Source organism: Schistocerca piceifrons, chromosome 2, assembly GCF_021461385.2.
Source record: "Schistocerca piceifrons isolate TAMUIC-IGC-003096 chromosome 2, iqSchPice1.1, whole genome shotgun sequence".
Classification (NCBI taxonomy): Eukaryota; Metazoa; Arthropoda; class Insecta; order Orthoptera; family Acrididae; genus Schistocerca; species Schistocerca piceifrons.
The window spans coordinates 3,524,896-3,545,092 of NC_060139.1; the positions used below are offsets into that span (position 1 = coordinate 3,524,896).

Below are 20,197 nucleotides of genomic sequence, written 5' to 3' on the forward strand. Positions count from 1 at the left end.
AGAAAGCGGTCAAAATGGTGTAGACAGTGGGTGCTAAAGCGAAAGCAGTTTTCTCACGTAAATTTACTGCGGGAGTTGCAGGGCGAACCTAGCGACTGGCGAAATTATTTGCGGATGGATGTCGAAACTTATAATTATCTCTTAAAGCTTGTAACCCCTCATATTATGAGAAAAAATACTTGTATAGAGAAGGGCAATTTCTCCTCATGAACGGCTGGCGGTAACATTAAGATTCCTAGCAACAGGAAGGAGCTACAAGGATTTGGAATTTTCAACTGCAATATCGAAACAAGAGTTGAGTGAAATAATACCCGCAATTTTTCAATTAGAGCACTGTATGCTGCTGTCTTTTTGCCTGTGTCACTATATTCTTTACTTTAATCTTCCACAAACATGGGTGGTTTCTGTATATTTCAATGAATTCACTTACAAACTCTCGAGAACACTGACGAGTATCAGCCATTTTAATGCCCTGTACGCACAAATACAAACACTAGACTAAGCAAACAGCTGTTTCGCGCCAGATTTGTGGCGATCTCCTGTCCACACGCTCCGCAGATGTGATTTGACCCCACAGATTTGAGAGGTTTCGCTCAAACCTCCAACTCCAACTTCCAGGTTTGCACACACCTCAGGTTGGTGCAAATCTTCTGTCCACACGCAACGATCTGTCTGCGCAGATGTGATGTGCGCAGACATTTGCACAGACAGATCGTTGCGTGTGGACGGGCCTTTAAAAACATAGATGAAGCAGTACTGCATGAGGAACAATGGGTTTAGGAAAGGACAGTGGACAATAGGTGCAGTTTTTATTCTACAGCAAATAATGGAAAAATGGAGAGAGCATAATAAAGAAACACATTGCTTTTAATGACTTTAAAAAAGCTTTTGACAATGTCAATAGATAGAAACTATGGGAAATAATGACGAATCGTGGATATCCAAAACATCTAGTAAATGCGATAAAAAGTTTATATCAAGACACAAATGTCACTCTAGATCTCAGTGGTAAACAACTAATGAGATACCAACCAACAAAGGGGTACGACAAGGCTACTGAATCTTTCCAACTTTACTCAACATCTACATTAATGAAATAATACATATATGGAAATCAGAATTTCAGAAAGGTACCCACCTAGACAGGAACATTCTTTTAAATAATTTACTATATGCCGATGATGCAGTGATCCTAGCAGATAAGGAAGATGACCTTCAGAAAGGAATCTACGTGCTAAAAGAAATAAGTGCGAAATTTAACATGGAAATTTCAAAAGAAAAAACTAAAACAGTGGCCTTCATAGGGAAAGAACCAATCAGAACCAAAATAGTGATAGAACAGAAGATTTTAGAGCAAGTAAACCATTTCAATTACCTCGGATGTGAAATGACATATGGCTATGAAATTAAGATTAGTAAATTCAGTCAGGTATGCGAAACAATTAACAGAAACCTAAAAAGCAAAACAAGGAAAGACACTCAAATTAAATTTTACAAAACTGCTGCAGTTCCCACACTGCTCTATGGAAGTGAGACTTGGGTGATTACCAAGAAGCAAGAAAGCTGGAGTTAGGCACAAGAAATAAAATTCCTTAGAGGTGTTAAAGGTTGCACAAGAGAATACAGGCTAAGGAATCAAGATATTAGAGAATAACTGCAAATCTTTAGCCTCAGTGATAAAATTCGAGATTACAGAAGAAAATGGAACGAACATCTACAAAGAATGGTGAGTGACTTCCCTTAAAGGCAAGAAATTATAAGTGTCATGGGAGAAGAGACTCAGGAAGACCCCAATAGAAATGGGTACTGTAACAGGTAATTCCTGCCTAATACCTGAAGAGAAGATGAAAATGACGAGTAACTGTGCATTAGCTATAATTTTAGTCACTCACTGGCCAAGAAAGCACTTCATAGAATGATCTCTTTGCAGCAGGCGCATATTCAATGACTTTCTTCACATCTTACATCTTCATTCTGGAAATAGGTACTTGGTATGTTGGGTAGGCCATTGGAATGCTGCCCATTAATCCTGGAATGATGGGCTCATGTAATTTTCTTAAGTGAAAAGTATGTCTTACTCATCCATCGATATACGGAAAGCCAACCACCTCTCCTGTCTCAAGATATTGTTCATTACTGGCCATTAAAATTGCTATACCACGAAGATGACGTGCTACGGACGCGAAATTTAACCGACAGGAAGAAGGTGCTATGATATGCAAATGATTAGCTTTTCAGAGCATTAACATAAGGTTGGCACCGGTGGCGACACCTACAACGTGCTGACATGAGGAAAGTTTCCAACCGATTTCTCATACACAAACAGCAGTTGACCGGCGTTGCCTGGTGAAACGTTGTTGTGATGCCTCGTGTAAGGAGGAGAACTGCCTACCAGCACGTTTCCGACTTCGATAAATGTCCGATTGTAGCCTATCGCGACTGCGGTTTATCGTATCGCGACATTGCTGCTCGCGTTGGTCAAGATTCAATGACTGTTAGCAGAATATGGAATCGGTGGGTTCAGGATGATAATACGGAACGTCGTGCTGGATCCCAACGGCCTCGTATCACCAGCAGTCGAGATTACAGGCATCTTATCCGCATGGCTGTAACGGATCGTGTAGCCACGTCTCGATCCCTGAGTCAACAGATGGGACGTTTGCAAGACAACTATCTGCACGAACGGTTCGACGACGTTTGCGGCAGCATGGACTATTAGATCTGCATCACAGACAGGAGCGCCTGCCATGGTGTACTCAACGACGAACCTGGGTGCACGAATGGCAAATCGTCATTCTTTCGGATGAATCCAGGATCTGTTTACAGCATCATGATGGTCACATCCGTGTTTGGCGACATCACGGTGAACGCACATTGGAAGCGTGTATTCGTCAACGCCATACTGGCGTATCACCCGGCGTGGTATGGGGTGCCAATGGTTACAAGTGTCGGTCACCTCTTGTTCGCATTGACGACGCTTTGAACAATGGACGTAACATTTCAGATGTGTTACGATCTGTGGCTCTACCCCTCATTCGATCCCTGCGAAACCCGACATTTCAGCAGGATAATGCACGACCGCATGTTGCAGGTCCTGTACGGGCCTTTCTGGATACAGAAAATGTTCGACTGGTGCCCTGGTCAGCACATTCTCCAGATCTCTCACCAACTGAAAACGTCTGGTCAATGGTGGCCGAGCAAACTGGCTCGTCACAATACACCAGTCACTGCTCTTGATGAACTGTGGTATCGTGTTGAAGCTGCATGGGCAGCTGTACCTGTACACGCCATCCAAGCTGAGTTTGACTCAATGCCCAGGCGTATCAAGGCCGTTATTACAGCCAGAGGTGGTTGTTCTGGGTACTGATTTCTCAGCATCTATGCACCTAAATTGCGTGAAAATGTAATCACAAGTCAGTTCTAGTATAATATATTTGTCCAATGAATACCCGTTTATCATCTTCATCTCTTCTTGGTGTAGGAATTTTAATGGCCGGTAGTGTATTTCTTTTAAGCTACACGGAGCGAAGGACATGTTTTTATTGCAGTGTTCTGTCAGTGTCTCGCGGAAAACATCGCTTTTTCTAAAATATTTTGGCCACATTTGTCGAAATCTAGTATTCCCTCTCCATTAACTAATTTTACTGTCACATTCCTTTTACTGCTTATTATCAGTTCCATGTTTCATAAGGGGTGTAAATCAGGTCATGAGTTTTCATTTTCGTCATACATTGTCCAAAAAATCGCGATCACACAGGCGGAATGAGTGGCCTCCCTCTGGAAATTTGTGTATTATGCTCTTGAGTATTCCAGCTTGAACCATGCCCATACATATGAGTATAAATGTGTGGCTTTTGTTCTGGCCGACACAGCCATCTGGAAACAAAAGAAGATCAGTCACATTTTTACTGAGATCGCTTTTTATGTAATCAGAAACGGAAGATGCTACTTCGTTCGCACCTTTCTTTCCTAAACCTTCATGGTACAAGCACACAGTGGAGCGTTCAGTTTTCAAATCGTGAACGCTGAAACAGTACTGCCACTGTTGGCGCAGATAGAACATCTGTTGGATAGGGATATGTGGAAGCGGAAAGTTCTGCGTGTAACGAAAAACTATGGCTATAGAGTCACAACATTTCATTCTGCAGCTTAAATAAATTAATAATGTAGGCCTAAGATTGGCATTGCTGGTAATATTGATTTTATTTACATCTGTACAGTTTCCTACGGTTGCTCCAAGAAAGATATATTTACCAGCAAGATTCTCTAGCTGCTTTCCGTGGAACATAACCTCCTCTGTTTCGATAAGGCAGTCCTCTGGTACGAGCTGTCTTGACTTTGTTTCTAACACAATCTGCACTACTATTCTTCCTTTTTGGAGCCATAGTAATACAACCAACTGCCGCTCAGTGAACATCAACAGTGACTGTTAGTGCTACAACAAAGGCTCTGAGCACTATGGGACTTAACATCTGAGGTCATCAGTCCCCTAGCACTTAGAACTACTTAAACCTAACTAACCTAAGGACATCACACACATCCATGCCCGAGGCAGGATTCGGACATGCGACCGTAGCAGTCCCGCGGTGCCGGACTGAGCGCCTATAACCGCTAGACCACCGCGGCCGGCTGCAACAAAGGAAGTTGATAATTTTATCAACATTGTGTAGTATCGGAGGAAAACAGATTCTGTGCGGGAACGAGCAGCATCTGTTGAAGCGAAGTAAGTCAGTAACTTGTTTGGCTTCAACAACAAACAGCGTAAAAGGCAGATCCTTTTCCGCCATTTGCAGTAGCACGACGCGTTTCATTCCAGCACCAAACGATTAACTATACTCTTAAATGTACTACGCAGTGAAAAAACGAAAACTGAAAATTTTGACTTATTTGGTTTCAACAATTTGCGATTCAATTAGAAAAGAGCCTACGTCCAGGTCTTAATTACGGCAGGTTCGACGTCCGGCACTTCCCAGGTAACTTACACTCCTGGAAATTGAAATAAGAACACCGTGAATTCATTGTCCCAGGAAGGGGAAACTTTATTGACACATTCCTGGGGTCAGATACATCACATGATCACACTGACAGAACCACAGGCACATAGACACAGGCAACAGAGCATGCACAATGTCGGCACTAGTACAGTGTATATCCACCTTTCGCAGCAATGCAGGCTGCTATTCTCCCATGGAGACGATCGTAGAGATGCTGGATGTAGTCCTGTGGAACGGCTTGCCATGCCATTTCCACCTGGCGCCTCAGTTGGACCAGCGTTCGTGCTGGACGTGCAGACCGCGTGAGACGACGCTTCATCCAGTCCCAAACATGCTCAATGGGGGACAGATCCGGAGATCTTGCTGGCCAGGGTAGTTGACTTACACCTTCTAGAGCACGTTGGGTGGCACGGGATACATGCGGACGTGCATTGTCCTGTTGGAACAGCAAGTTCCCTTGCCGGTCTAGGAATGGTAGAACGATGGGTTCGATGACGGTTTGGATGTACCGTGCACTATTCAGTGTCCCCTCGACGATCACCAGTGGTGTACGGCCAGTGTAGGAGATCGCTCCCCACACCATGATGCCGGGTGTTGGCCCTGTGTGCCTCGGTCGTATGCAGTCCTGATTGTGGCGCTCACCTGCACGGCGCCAAACACGCATACGACCATCATTGGCACCAAGGCAGAAGCGACTCTCATCGCTGAAGACGACACGTCTCCATTCGTCCCTCCATTCACGCCTGTCGCGACACCACTGGAGGCGGGCTGCACGATGTTGGGGCGTGAGCGGAAGACGGCCTAACGGTGTGCGGGACTGTAGCCCAGCTTCATGGAGACGGTTGCGAATGGTCCTCGCCGATACCCCAGGAGCAACAGTGTCCCTAATTTGCTGGGAAGTGGCGGTGCGGTCCCCTACGGCACTGCGTAGGATCCTACGGTCTTGGTGGCGTGCATCCGTGCGTCGCTGCGGTCCGGTCCCAGGTCGGCGGGCACGTGCACCTTCCGCCGACCACTGGCGACAACATCGATGTACTGTGGAGACCTCACGCCCCACGTGTTGAGCAATTCGGCGGTACGTCCACCCGGCCTCCCGCATGCCCACTATACGCCCTCGCTCAAAGTCCGTCAACTGCACATACGGTTCACGTCCAGGCTGTCGCGGCATGCTACCAGTGTTAAAGACTGCGATGGAGCTCCGTATGCCACGGCAAACTGGCTGACACTGACGGCGGCGGTGCACAAATGCTGCGCAGCTAGCGCCATTCGACGGCCAACACCGCGGTTCCTGGTGTGTCCGCTGTGCCGTGCGTGTGATCATTGCTTGTACAGCCCTCTCGCAGTGTCCGGAGCAAGTATGGTGGGTCTGACACACCGGTGTCAACGTGTTCTTTTTTCCATTTCCAGGAGTGTATTTTGGAGTCACTGGAACGCGTTGGTACCGTAGATTTAATACAGTAAACGTGTATTAAATCGCAACGTAACTGTGATCTGTCGCTATGCCGGCACTAGTGAACGCGACAGTGGGTAACCAACGTGATGCGATGTGCAGGTTTATGGGGCGAGGAACTGTCATAATTCCGTATGTGTGTTTCGTTTTTCCTAAGTCTTCAAGAAGTCCGAATTGTACGTGACACCGGAGGGTCAGGAGTGTCTTCATCGTCATTCATCGCTAAATGTTTGATCATTTAATACTGAACACACGTTCACCAAGCAGCTATTTGCACGTTGCGGCTAGCAGCATTTTGAAAACATGACGTCATAGTCATAGGGAGCGAAGTGACACTGCTACGGAGACAGACGGTAGCATTTGTTGTTTATATTAAGTCTCGTGGTTTTATTGTTTTGACAATAGGAAATTATGTTTGAACTACCTGAGTTTGAGAACAGTACTCGTATTTTTTTAAAATGATTTCTCATTCTATTTTTTATCATAAGTTTTCGAAAATCCAAACTGATTCATAAGCAGTACAAATAAACACAAGGTCCCAAAACACCATACAACAAACCAAACTAGCGTTTTATGTGGAAAAAAATGGAGTCGTTTATCCTCCCAATACTGCACTATGGGTGCAAGCAAGGGGTAAGCGGAATACGAGCAAGATATTTACAATGCAATACAAATAATGCAATACATACAAGAAGATCGTAATAAGGAACAGAACGCGAAGGAACCGGCTTCTGTGTCATGTAATGTAAGATGATTTTTTGGTTCTGACAGGTGCTAAAGCCCAATTATTTCCACCTGATGCAAGCCACGCAGTCGAAAATGCAATATTGAGTTTCACAAGAAGGTACTTTTACAGTCAGAAGGTGGCCACAATGCCACTTACAAAATTTTACGTGACTGTCAACCCCAGCAACGACAAGTTAATATTAGTTTTTGATTGAGATTTCTCGAGTAGCAGTATACACTGAGGTGACAAAAGTCATGGGATACTTCCTGATGTCAAGTCGGACTTCCTTTTGCAGCAACTCGATGTGATAAGGACTCAACAAGTATTGAAAGTCTGCAGCAGCAGTATTGAGCCACGCTACCTCTATAGCTGTTCGTAACTGGGAAAGTGTTGCCGGTACGGGGTATTGTGCACGAACTGAGCTCTCGATCATGTCCCGTAAATGTTCGATGGAATACGTGTCGGGCAGTCTGGGTGGTCAAATCATTCGCTCCAACTGCCCAGAATGTTCTTCAAACCAATCGTGAACAGTTGTGCCCTGGTGGCGTGGCGCATTGTCATCCATAAAAAAATTCCATCATTCTTTGGGAAGATAAAGTCCACGAATGGCTGCAAACGGTCTCCATGTAGCCGAACATAATCATTTCCAATTTCTGATCGGTTCAGTTGGCCCGGAGGACGCCGACTGTTCCATAGAAACACAGCTGATAATATTATGGAGCCACCACCAGCGTGCACAGAGCCCTGTTGACAACATGGCTGCATGCCTTCAGTTGGTCTGTACCACACCCAAACCCTACCATCAGCTCTTACCAACTGAAATCGACACTCGTCTATCCAGTCCACGGTTTTCCATTCGTCAAGGGTCCATCTGATAAGGTCATGTGCCCAGGAAAGGCATTGCAGCTGATGTCACGCTATTAGGAAAGGCAATCGTATCAGTCATCTGCTGCCGTAGCCCATTAACGCCAAATTTCCCCGCACTGTCCTCAAACATATGTTCATCATACATCCGACATTGATTTCTGTGGTCAATTCAAGCAGTGTTGCTTGTCAGCACTGACAACTCTACATAAACGCAATGCTCTCAGTCGTTAAGAGAAGGACGTCGGCCACTGGGTTGGCTGTGGTCAGAAGTTGGTATTCTCGGCAAACTCTTGACATTGTGGATCTCGGAATACCGAATTCCTAATGACTTCCGAAACGGAATGTTCCGTGCGCCCGCATTCAAAGTCTGCTAATTCCTGTCGTGCGACCGTAATCACCCCAAATACCTTTTCACACAAATCACTTAAGTACAAATGACAGCTCCCCAGTGCACTGCCGTTTTATAGCTTGTGCACACAATATTACCGCCATCTGTATATGTGCATATTGCTATCCCGTTGACTTTTGTCATCTCAGTAAAGTACTTTGTAAGGCCACAGACACATTTACAAGTAATGCACTATGAGGCCCACCGATAAAGTATAAATGAAAAACATTACGTCCAGTAGTCCTATTTCTCAGGTCAAGAATATGGATTTTTGCGTCAAATTTACCCCGTATTTGAAGTTCACTGCCAGGCCACTACGAGCGCTACTGTCATTCTGTGTTCCTGTATCGTAATATGGGCCTTGCACTTCTTATTATTTGGTGTCCTGTGCATATTGTCACACATCGCTGTTAACCAGCTAGGCAGCATGAACTGCAGCTGTGATCCATCAGATTTCCTGGGATATCCGTGCGATCAGCGATGAGAGACTGATTAGTGCAATTTGCTCACACAAGAAGATGTGCGATCTATGAAGCCGCCAGTAGGCCATGTGATGGGTCGCTGCGATCAGTCGATGGTGTGTGGTGTCCTTAAGTGTTACTTTTGTCTTCGAATTGCTCTTTCGCATTTTCTTTGCTCTTGAATCAAAACTGCTCAGCTGTTCAGCGACTATGTCATTTCGTGGTAGACTTTTCACATTTCATCTGTTAAAATTTCACCTCCTTTAAGGAAATAACACTTGCCATTTCAGTGAAGTTGGTGCTGGCTTCCGTTATTTTCCTTTTATTTCGGAATTCTACTCCCATGAACAATCGAATTAAACATCCCTATGTAATAGTGTGCAGCATCTCATTTCATCCTGCTGATAGGGGTGACATGCTATGATATCGAATTTTCAAAATCCCGAAATCGATGTTAAACCACTACGATTTGTGATCATTGTATTTCACAAAGTTCTCTCTGTTGTGGGATCACAGCCTCATAGAATTTATTAAATGGCTTTGTAGAGACACTAGTGTCTACATAAAAAATACGTGGACTATCGGTATGTTGATTACAATTTATTACGCACAGCCACAAAACAGATATGTGTAGACGTTAAAGGAGGATATAAGATACATAAAACGTCGTGTGACTAGGGCCTCCCGTCGGGTAGACCGTTCGCCGGGTGCAAGTGTTTCGATTTGACGCCACTTCGACGACTTGCGCGTCGATGGGAATGAAATGATGGTGATTAGGACAACACAACACCCAGTCCATGAGCGGAGAAAATCTTCGACCGAACCGGGAATTGAAGCCGGACCCAAAGGATTGACCTTCTGTCGCGCTGACCACACAGCTACCGGGGGCGGACACGATATGAGATGAACATCAACAAAAGCAAAACGAGGATAATGCAATTTAGTCGACTTAAATCAGGTGATGCTAAGGGAATTAGATTAGGAAATGAGACACTTAAGATAGTAGGTGAGTTATGCTGTTTGGGGAGCAAAACAACAGATGATGGTCGAAGTAGAGAGGATATAACATGTAGACTTCCAATGGCAAGGAAAGCGTTTCTGAAGAAGAGAAATTTGTTAAAATTGAGTATAGATTTAAGTGTTAGAAATTCGTTTCTGAAACTATTTGTTTGGAGTGTAGACATGTATGGAAGTGAAACGTGGACGATAAATACACTCCTGGAAATTGAAATAAGAACACCGTGAATTCATTGTCCCAGGAAGGGGAAACTTTATTGACACATTCCTGGGGTCAGATACATCACATGATCACACTGACAGAACCACAGGCACATAGACACAGGCAACAGAGCGTGCACAATGTCGGCACTAGTACAGTGTATATCCACCTTTCGCAGCAATGCAGGCTGCTATTCTCCCATGGAGACGATCGTAGAGATGCTGGATGTAGTCCTGTGGAACGGCTTGCCATGCCATTTCCACCTGGCGCCTCAGTTGGACCAGCGTTCGTGCTGGACGTGCAGACCGCGTGAGACGACGCTTCATCCAGTCCCAAACATGCTCAATGGGGGACAGATCCGGAGATCTTGCTGGCCAGGGTAGTTGACTTACACCTTCTAGAACACGTTGGGTGGCACGGGATACATGCGGACGTGCATTGTCCTGTTGGAACAGCAAGTTCCCTTGCCGGTCTAGGAATGGTAGAACGATGGGTTCGATGACGGTTTGGATGTACGGTGCACTATTCAGTGTCCCCTCGACGATCACCAGAGGTGTACGGCCAGTGTAGGAGATCGCTCCCCACACCATGATGCCGGGTGTTGGCCCTGTGTGCCTCGGTCGTATGCAGTCCTGATTGTGGCGCTCACCTGCACGGCGCCAAACACGCATACGACCATCATTGGCACCAAGGCAGAAGCGACTCTCATCGCTGAAGACGACACGTCTCCATTCGTCCCTCCATTCACGCCTGTCGCGACACCACTGGAGGCGGGCTGCACGATGTTGGGGCGTGAGCGGAAGACGGCCTAACGGTGTGCGGGACCGTAGCCCAGCTTCATGGAGACGGTTGCGAATGGTCCTCGCCGATACCCCAGGAGCAACAGTGTCCCTAATTTGCTGGGAAGTTGCGGTGCGGTCCCCTACGGCACTGCGTAGGATCCTACGGTCTTGGTGGCGTGCATCCGTGCGTCGCTGCGGTCCAGTCCCAGGTCGACGGGCACGTGCACCTTCCGCCGACCACTGGCGACAACATCGATGTACTGTGGAGACCTCACGCCCCACGTGTTGAGCAATTCGGCGGTACGTCCACCCGGCCTCCCGCATGCCCACTATACGCCCTCGCTCAAAGTCCGTCAACTGCACATACGGTTCACGTCCAGGCTGTCGCGGCATGCTACCAGTGTTAAAGACTGCGATGGAGCTCTGTATGCCACGGCAAACTGGCTGACACTGACGGCGGCGGTGCACAAATGCTGCGCAGCTAGCGCCATTCGACGGCCAACACCGCGGTTCCTGGTGTGTCCGCTGTGCCGTGCGTGTGATCATTGCTTGTACAGCCCTCTCGCAGTGTCCGGAGCAAGTATGGTGGGTCTGACACACCGGTGTCAACGTGTTCTTTTTTCCATTTCCAGGAGTGTAGTTTAGACAAGAAGAGAATATAAGCTTTCGAAATGTGGTGCTACAGAAGAATGCTGAAGATTAGATGGGTAGATCACATAACTAATGAAGAGGTATTGAATAGAATTGGGGACAAGAGAAATTTGTGGCACAACTTGACTAGAAGAAGGGATCGGTTGGTAGGATATATTCTGAGGCATAAAGGGATCAGCAATTTAGTATTGGAAGCAGTGCGGAGGGTAAAAATCGTAGAGGGGAACCAAGAAATGAATACACTAAGCAGATTCAGAAGGATGTAGGTTGCAGTAGGTACTGGAAGATGAAGAAGCATGCACAGGATAGAGTAGCATGGAGAGCTGCATCAAACCAGTCTCAGGACTGAAGACCACCATAACAACAAAACAGACGTTAAAGAAGTACAGAGAACAGGAAACAACAAAGAATATGAGAAGCTGAAGAGACACTGCATTTCATTTGTCACATTGATTTGTTGATTATATCATTCCCATACAGCCCTCCCCCCCCCTCCACCCCATATCAAAGTGCAAAGCACCAGGGACAAAGGGGAATCTGAACTTGACTATGCAGTCAGCTGGTGTGTGGGCAGCTGGGTGTGGTGGGCATATAACTGAAGTAGTTGACACAGCTGGTCCCAGGGAGTTGAGGTTGAAAGGAGCAGCAGCAGCAGACAACAGGGCAGCTGTGTGAAGTCTCGGTTCCTCTGGTGTTTTCACGATGCCCTTTGAAGTTGGTCGTTAAGTCCTTGTGGGATTAACCCTCTCAGTGGCGACGTTGGTCTCATGTAGTCATTCCAGTGTAATCCAACAGATACCTGATGAAAACGGTGGAAAGGGGGTGGTGTGAATGTGATGCAGTGTTATGTATGTGGACACACCCCACGGCTTCACGGTCTGCTGGGCTTCTGAGGATGCTGCTGTCTGAGAAAAGACGGTTGCACTGGGCGATGTCTAAGCCACTCTAATGTTTTGCAGGCTGCTCGTATTTCACATTCTGTTACCATCAGAGTATCTCCCAGTACACTATTCTCCTTAGGTGCCGGTAACACAGTAGTTTCATCCTGTTGTGTCACACAGTCATTTTAAATGCTGTGGAGTTCAGATCCAAGTTCAGTGACAGGACTCTCACTGGCCCCTACGTCGTCCAGCGTAGAAGCACTTAAGTTTTACATCCTGTGAGTGGTGTGTGTAGTCAAACGGTCATTTACACGGGAATAGTGCAACCATCATTGGAAGTGACTCGTTGATCGAGGCTACTGACCACTAAAGTGAACTGCTCGAGGTCATTATAAATTTGTTGCTGGGCAAAAATGTTATCCATTATTGCAAACTGTATATCTCATTCATGAGGCGTAAATGACGGGGCCCTTATTTGCAAACACGACCTGGGAATACTGCTAGAGCTGATGGACAGAAAGTCTGTTACTCTTTAATGAGGTACTGGCAAAGTTGAAGGGCCTAGGATCATGTTCCACCAGTTTGAGCACCTGCCTTTTACTGACATAGCACATATTGACATTTCTTCCTATTTGTCAATAATATTTCTGTGTGTACTTCATACACTGGTATGTGGCAGAAAACAAAAATTGTTTTTCTCAGTCTCTTTTTTGGTTTATTTGTCAGAAAATTTCATAAACATATATATATATATATACAGGGAGTTACTAAAAGGTACGGCCAAACTTTCAGGAAACATTCCTCACACACAAAGAAAGAAAATATGTTATGTGGACATGTGTCCGGAAACACTTACTTGCCATGTTAGAGCTCATTTTATTACTTCTCTTCAAATCACATTAATCATGGAATGGAAACACACAGCAACAGAATGTACCAGCGTGACTTCAAACACTTTGTTACAGGAAATGTTCAAAATTTCCTCCGTTAGCGAGGATACATGCATCCACCCTCCGTCGCATGGAATCTCTGATGCCCTGATGCAGCCCTGGAGAATGGCGTATGTATCACAGCCGCCCACAATACGAGCACGAAGAAAAAAAAAATGGCTCTGAGCACTATGGGACTCAACTGCTGAGGTCATAAGTCCCCTAGAACTTAGAACTACTTAAACCTAACTGACCTAAGGACATCACACACATCCATGCCCGAGGCAGGATTCGAACCTGCGACCATAGCAGTCGCGTGGCGAGCACGAAGAGTCTCTACATTTGGTACTGGGGTTGCGTAGACAAGAGCTTTCAAATGCCCCATAAATGAAAGTCAAGAGGGTAGAGGTCAGGAGAGCGTGGAGGCCATGCAATTGGTCCGCCTCTACCAATCCATCGGTCACCGAATCTGTCGTTGAGCAGCGTACGAACACTTCGACTGAAATGTGCAGGAGCTCCATCGTGCATGAACCACATGTTGCGTCGTACTTGTAAAGGCACATGCTCTAACAGCACAGGTAGAGTATCCCGTATGAGGTCGTGCGGTAGCGTTCTCGCTTCCCACGCCCGGGTTCCCGGGTTCGATTCCCGGCGGGGTCAGGTATTTTCCCTGCCTCGTGATGGCTGGGTGTTGTGTGCTGTCCTTAGGTTAGTTAGGTTTAAGTAGTTCTAAGTTCTAGGGGACTGATGACCATGGATGTTGAGTCCCATAGTGCTCAGAGCCATTTGAACCATTTTATCCCGTATGAAATCATGATAACGTGCTCCATTGAGCGTAGGTTGAAGAAACTAAAATGAGCTCTAACATGGAAATTAAGCGTTTTCGGACACATGTCCACATAACATCTTTTCTTTATTTGTGTGTGAGGAATATTTCCTGAAAGTTTGGCCGTACCTTTTTGTAACACCCTGTATATATATTTATATATATATATATATATAAATTAATGAAAACCGTTTATAATGTTAATATGATCTGTTTTTCAGGAACTGGCAGAAAGAACTGGCTGCAGCAAATAGAAAGGAGAAAAGGAAACCAAGTCTTTTGAGAGCAATTTATCATACATTTGCTGGTCAATTATTATACCAAGGAATACTCTCAGGCATAGCTATATTTGTACTTAGGTGAGTGAACTTAGATGTATCATTAAATGCCAATATAAGTAATAAAGGATATTTGAGTAATGAATTTCTTCTAAAATCTCTGGTTTGTGTTTATTTGATCTGCAATGAAATGCCAGAGTATGAAGCACTCCTGGAAAGCAGTGGAACTCACATAATGCTAGGTACTGAAAGCTGGTTAAAATCCACCATTGATAGCAGTAAGATTTCTGGGGAAATTTAAGCATATAACAAAAGGATAGGCAAGTGCTACATGGAGATGGTCTGTTTTTCACACTTTAAATTTATCAGGATAATAACTACAGCTGCATGCGTAATTGTTTGGGCAACACAACTTTATAGAAAACCTAAAAGTTCCCCACTCATCCTGTCATCATTTGTAATTTAAATCACCCAATCACCCAACTATCAATTGGAATAGTGATAGTTTTGTTGTTGGTTGGCATGACTAAAGACATTCCGCGAAATATTTTAAATTACTTCTCTGAAATCCACGTAGAACAGATACTTTGGAATCCCCTCGTGATTGAAATAAGTTAGATCTCTTGGCAGTCCCTGTTTGCTTTGAGGATGTCCGCTGTATCTGATATCAATGACAGGCCCGGATCTTGGGGGGCACGGGGTAACGGGGGGTATCTGCCCCTAGCGGAAATTTCAGTGGGCGCAAATTCATATTCTCGAAGAAAAAAGCCTTGTTTCACAAAGTGCCTAGCACCAGCGCACTTTGGTCTATCAATTATTCATATTATTTTGAAACGCTTCCCTGTTGGTTTTTGAACACATTCTAAGTTGATTTCTGAATGAATCATAAGTTGATATCTGAATGTGTGCATAGTGTGCGTGATGTCTCCGCCAGGGGAATCCCCGTAGCGTCTAGAAATTAAAAAAAAAAAACTTAACCACAGACAAAAGGGGATCTGACTATAATAGCTGAACAGAACAAACCGGAACGTGTAATGCAAATCGCTGTTTGTTTATGTGGTTGATTGGGTGTGCAAATGATCAGCTTTGTTGTAATTATTAGCAAAATCTTCCAGAGTGGAAATAAACGACTAACAGGAATAACACTTAAGAAAGATTACATATTATCTTCTCAGTGTAGTCAATAAAATGAAGTTTTGACAGAAATTTTTTGCCAGATTGCTACAGTACTAAGGGCTAGTAGTAAATGCAGTCCCCGGTAGCAGCTGCTTAAGATCTTGGAATAACGCGGAAAACATGTTGTACAAGAAATGGGGACATCACACAAATTATATGGAAGAATATGATGATTCCAAATCTTTTTAGAAATTTCATACTACAACTGATTTTCGATCTCGTGCTTGAGAATCTGGAGTGTTTGAATGAAATGTGAAACTATTTCCTAACAAAACTTTCTGTTTTTAGTAGGCCTAATAGGCATTTGATATTGGTACTTCGTGAATTATATTGTCGTGTTATTTATGTAAATGAGATAGATATAAATGACCATTTGTGCCAAAACAGTCTCGCTTGTTTGGCTCATGTTAACAGTTGCTGCAACATTAGAAAGGCCTCTTTCATGTCATGTAGCAGACAGTGGCAAAATAGATGTAATGAAGTCAAGAAATCACACCAGTCTTGGATACTGTTTGTGCTTATGAAGATAGTAACTGTTCTCAAAAGAACAGATACCATTGATGATAGTGAAACTTCTCTAGAATAAATGATAATTAACTGAAAATCTCAGCTGCCGACAGGTGTTTTTGACATACCTTGATTGGGGACAGCTGAAAATGTGTGCCCTGACCGGGACTCGAACCCAGGATCTCCTGCATCTGCCATGTAAGCAGGGGATCCCGGGTTCGAGTCCTGGTCAGGGCACACATTTTCAGCTGTCCCCATCAAGGTTTGTCAACAACACCTGTCGGCAGCTGAGGATTTCAATTAATTATCAACTATTTGTATTAACAGTTTTTTCAGTATTAGACAATGACATTTTGATTTTTCACAGAGCAAAATGTTTTACAAACTTTGATGAGGCAATATATCAAACAGTTCAGAAAGATGTGCACTATAAAATGAACATAGTTTTGAAAGATCGATTTTTTAAAAACAATTTTGACGTCCTACCTTAAACGCTTGAGGGGCACTATCAAATTTTTGCCCTGGTTTGGAAATATCGTAGATCTGATGCAATCAGTGACCATGAGGCAGTTCTAGCAACAATGACTACCATAGTATGAAAGTAAACTAAAACAAGCAGAAAGTATGTCTGTTCAGTAAACTAGATAAAGAGGTAGTAGTGTTATATCTCAGTGAGAAATTTCGAACATTTAGTTCTGAACTGGAGTATGTGAAAGAAGTGCGATTCAAGTGCAAAAGAATAGTTGACCATGCACTGGGTAAATATGTACCAAGTAGAACAGTTCGTAATGGTAGGGACCATTCAAGATATACAGTCACTGCAAGGAAACTTCCAAAGAAACAGATATATTCCATGTTCTGGCCTAGATGGATCACTTGGAACTGACCAACTGGCGTACCATCATCTGTCATAGTCATCTTTTGGATGTACTGTGGAGGAGCATGGCCTCAGCATGACTCTCCCTGCCGCTGTTGGCTTTCTAGACCTGTGAGCTGCTACTTCTCTTTCACATAGCTCCTCAATTCACTTCACAAACCTAAACACACCCTGTGCCAGTCCTTCAACCAAGGAAGAACCCCTGGTAATACCAGGAGTTGAACCCGGGTCCTCTACACAATAGCCAGATACACTGACCACATAGCAATGGAGGCAGACTAAGAAGACAAAAGCTACTGGATAATAGGTATAAACAAATCATTGGGCAATAGATAGATACTGAATGAAATATGTTAGGATGTCAAGAGAGCAATTCATGAATCCTTCTACAATTACTGTAACAGTATATTATTGAGAGATCTCTCACAAACCCAAGGAAATTGTGATCATTTCTAAAGGCTGTTAGTGGTACCAAAGTTAGGGTGCAGACACACATGGATGAGCCAGGTATTAAAACTCAGGGTGGAAAAAAAGCAGAAATTTTTAACTCAGTTTTCAAATGTTCCTTTACAAATGAAAATCCAGGTGTATTAAATTCTCATAGCTCTCCAAATTTGACTGAAATAGATATTAGTGTCACTGGCATTGAGAAACAGCTGTATTAATTAAAACTGAACAAAGCTCCAGAGCCAAGTGAAATCCGTCAGAATGTAAATTTCATATAAATATAACACACAGATAAATAGGGAAAGGTTGAAGGAGTGTCATGCTGCATTCAGTCTATGTGTAAATGTGGAGGAATTGATGTTCTGAACATTTGCATACTAACAATAAATAAAACATGATGTAATTTAGTAAACGAAATAGACATCAAATAATGACATTCAGTGACATTAGCTAGTGTCCTCAGCATTCATCCAGCACCTTTATTGTAAAGATCATTCAAAACATTCAAGAGTTGATAATTTATAAGCATTTGCATAATACTGTTCATGTACAGCGCCAATGTAGCTTGTGTAGTTTTTACAATAAAATTGTTGTTAAAGTAACAATACATGCATCTCAGTGCTATGATTATGCTGATATGCTTAGATTTACAATACAATTATTCTGTGATTTAATATGTAATTTCAAGTATTATATGTTGCCATCATCTTCCATATTGTGGAATCCACCACCTTTGGTGCATCAACCATTACAGCTCCTCCTGATGTACGTTAACTGCCTTGCACCCTACTCCAGAAAAAAATCCACTCCTTTACCTGTGAAGACCACTTGCTTGCCTCTTGACTGCTGGCCAAATGCCATTCTGGCCCTGCCCATCCCCAGCTGTGCCAAAATGTAAGATTCCATTGACGCTGTCCCAGTGACAGCTTGTTAGCATAAGCATCAACTTTCAGCTTGGCTACCAGCTGACTGTCCACCTTAATTAATGACAACCAACAAATTGTGGCCGACAAAAACGTAGGCCACCCTGTGGCAGAATGTGTTACTGAGAGCAGATTGTTTGACTTCAGTAGGTTCTTCACAACCTTTGCCATCTGGGTCCTCCCAAATTCCATAATCTCTTTTTTTCATAAAACACTTCTTTGATTCCACAATACTCCTGACCTCAGCCTCCACTAGCCCCTATGCCACATCCACACCTGTTCCCATGGCTCCCACTTCTGACCTTTATTCTACGCTTTGCTGTCCAAATTTTCAATCTTCCACTGATGTCTCTTCCCGTCCTTCATAAACCAACCCACCGCTTCACTTTGTGCTACATGTAACTTCAACCACCTTCAACAGGGTATGTTGACTGGTGCCACACTTCTGTCACATTCCTCTCCTGTCTCTGCCTCCCAACTATCAGCCACCCTTCTCAGCACACTTCTGCATTTCCTTGCTCTTCTCAAACACTTCACTCTACACCACAACTTAACAAAGTTGGGCTGCAGTGATGGGACAATGTTGTTGACTGGGAGAATGTAGCTGTGCATGTGGATCGGTGTGTGTGTGTGTGTGTGTGTGTGTGTGTGTGTGTCATTGTCCAAAAGCTCAGTAATATTTTCAATCTTGTTATATGCCTGGCAGTCACAATTCGCCTTGACTGTAGAGTGAATAGGTACGTACCATTACTCCTTCCATTATTTGCAATTTAAATAATGTGTTCCATCTGTAGTCCAAATTCAATAAATAAATGTCCAGACATATACAGAAATCAAGTTCTTTTTCATTTGAATTAATCTTCACTGTTTGTTTCACTTGTGTTTCTTTATACATCAACTGTACATATTTAGAAACCACGTGAAACTAAATACGATTTCAGAAACAGTTAAATTTGTAGGATCTCCTGTTCTACATAAACAATGCACACATAGATACTTTACAGCAATATTTGACTTTATGAGCACAACTGATACAAAAGCACATGTGTATCATCAGTGAAAACCAAAAGAAACAAGAATCAGAGAATGCAATTTTATAAAGATTCACTGCACTCAGTACACTGTCAATTATCAATTTTGGACTGCGTCATTGCCCCCCCCCCCCAGGCATAGCACAACTGACCAGTGACACTGGGGTCATAGTTACTGTTACAGGCACAGGTGAAGGTGTTGGGAAAGTGTTGAAAGATGTTGGAAGCACCCAAACGGGTTTGACCAACTCTATGGAAACCATGGCTGTTTTTCACTGGAGACGAATATTAATAGTGTATGTGTCACATCAGAAAACAGGGGACGGGCCAGTGTATTGAGACTGTAGGGAGGAGCTTGACATGGGAACAGTTTTTGAGACACCTGTGGATGAAAACTGGGTGAGAACTGTTTCACTACTGCATTAGCATGAGGTTTTGCGATTTTTTCCAGAGCTGTTACCCAAGTTGGATAACTGCAACCATCAGCTAGTGGAACTGGTGCTAGAAATTCCACTAGTACATGTGGTGGTTCTCAGTATGCCAACTACACTGACGAGCAACCAGTGTCAGTGTTCAGTGTGATAAATAGACCTAACAGGAATCTTGTTGGCTCATTAATCTGGCTTTAAGTTGCATTGCCACCTTTCCACCATGCCACTGCTTGTTGTATGGTAGCTTGTGGTTCGATTGCTCTAGAACCCACATAATCTGGAAATGTGATGGTTAATTTGTTGTCCCTTGTTGGTTGTAATGAGAAAGGGGCACCAAAACTGCACCATCTAA

General features: G+C 44.0%; 1 protein-coding gene across 1 annotated transcript in view; it reads left to right on the forward strand.

Moving 5' to 3' along the window:
- The window catches only part of LOC124776263 (ATP-binding cassette sub-family C member 4-like), a 157,926-nt gene that overhangs the window by 42,042 nt on the left and 95,687 nt on the right, over positions 1-20,197 (forward strand). Inside the window, exon 3 of the mRNA XM_047251158.1 lies at positions 14,397-14,534. Coding sequence (XP_047107114.1) covers positions 14,397-14,534 — 138 coding nt within the window. The remainder of the gene's footprint in view (positions 1-14,396; positions 14,535-20,197) is intronic.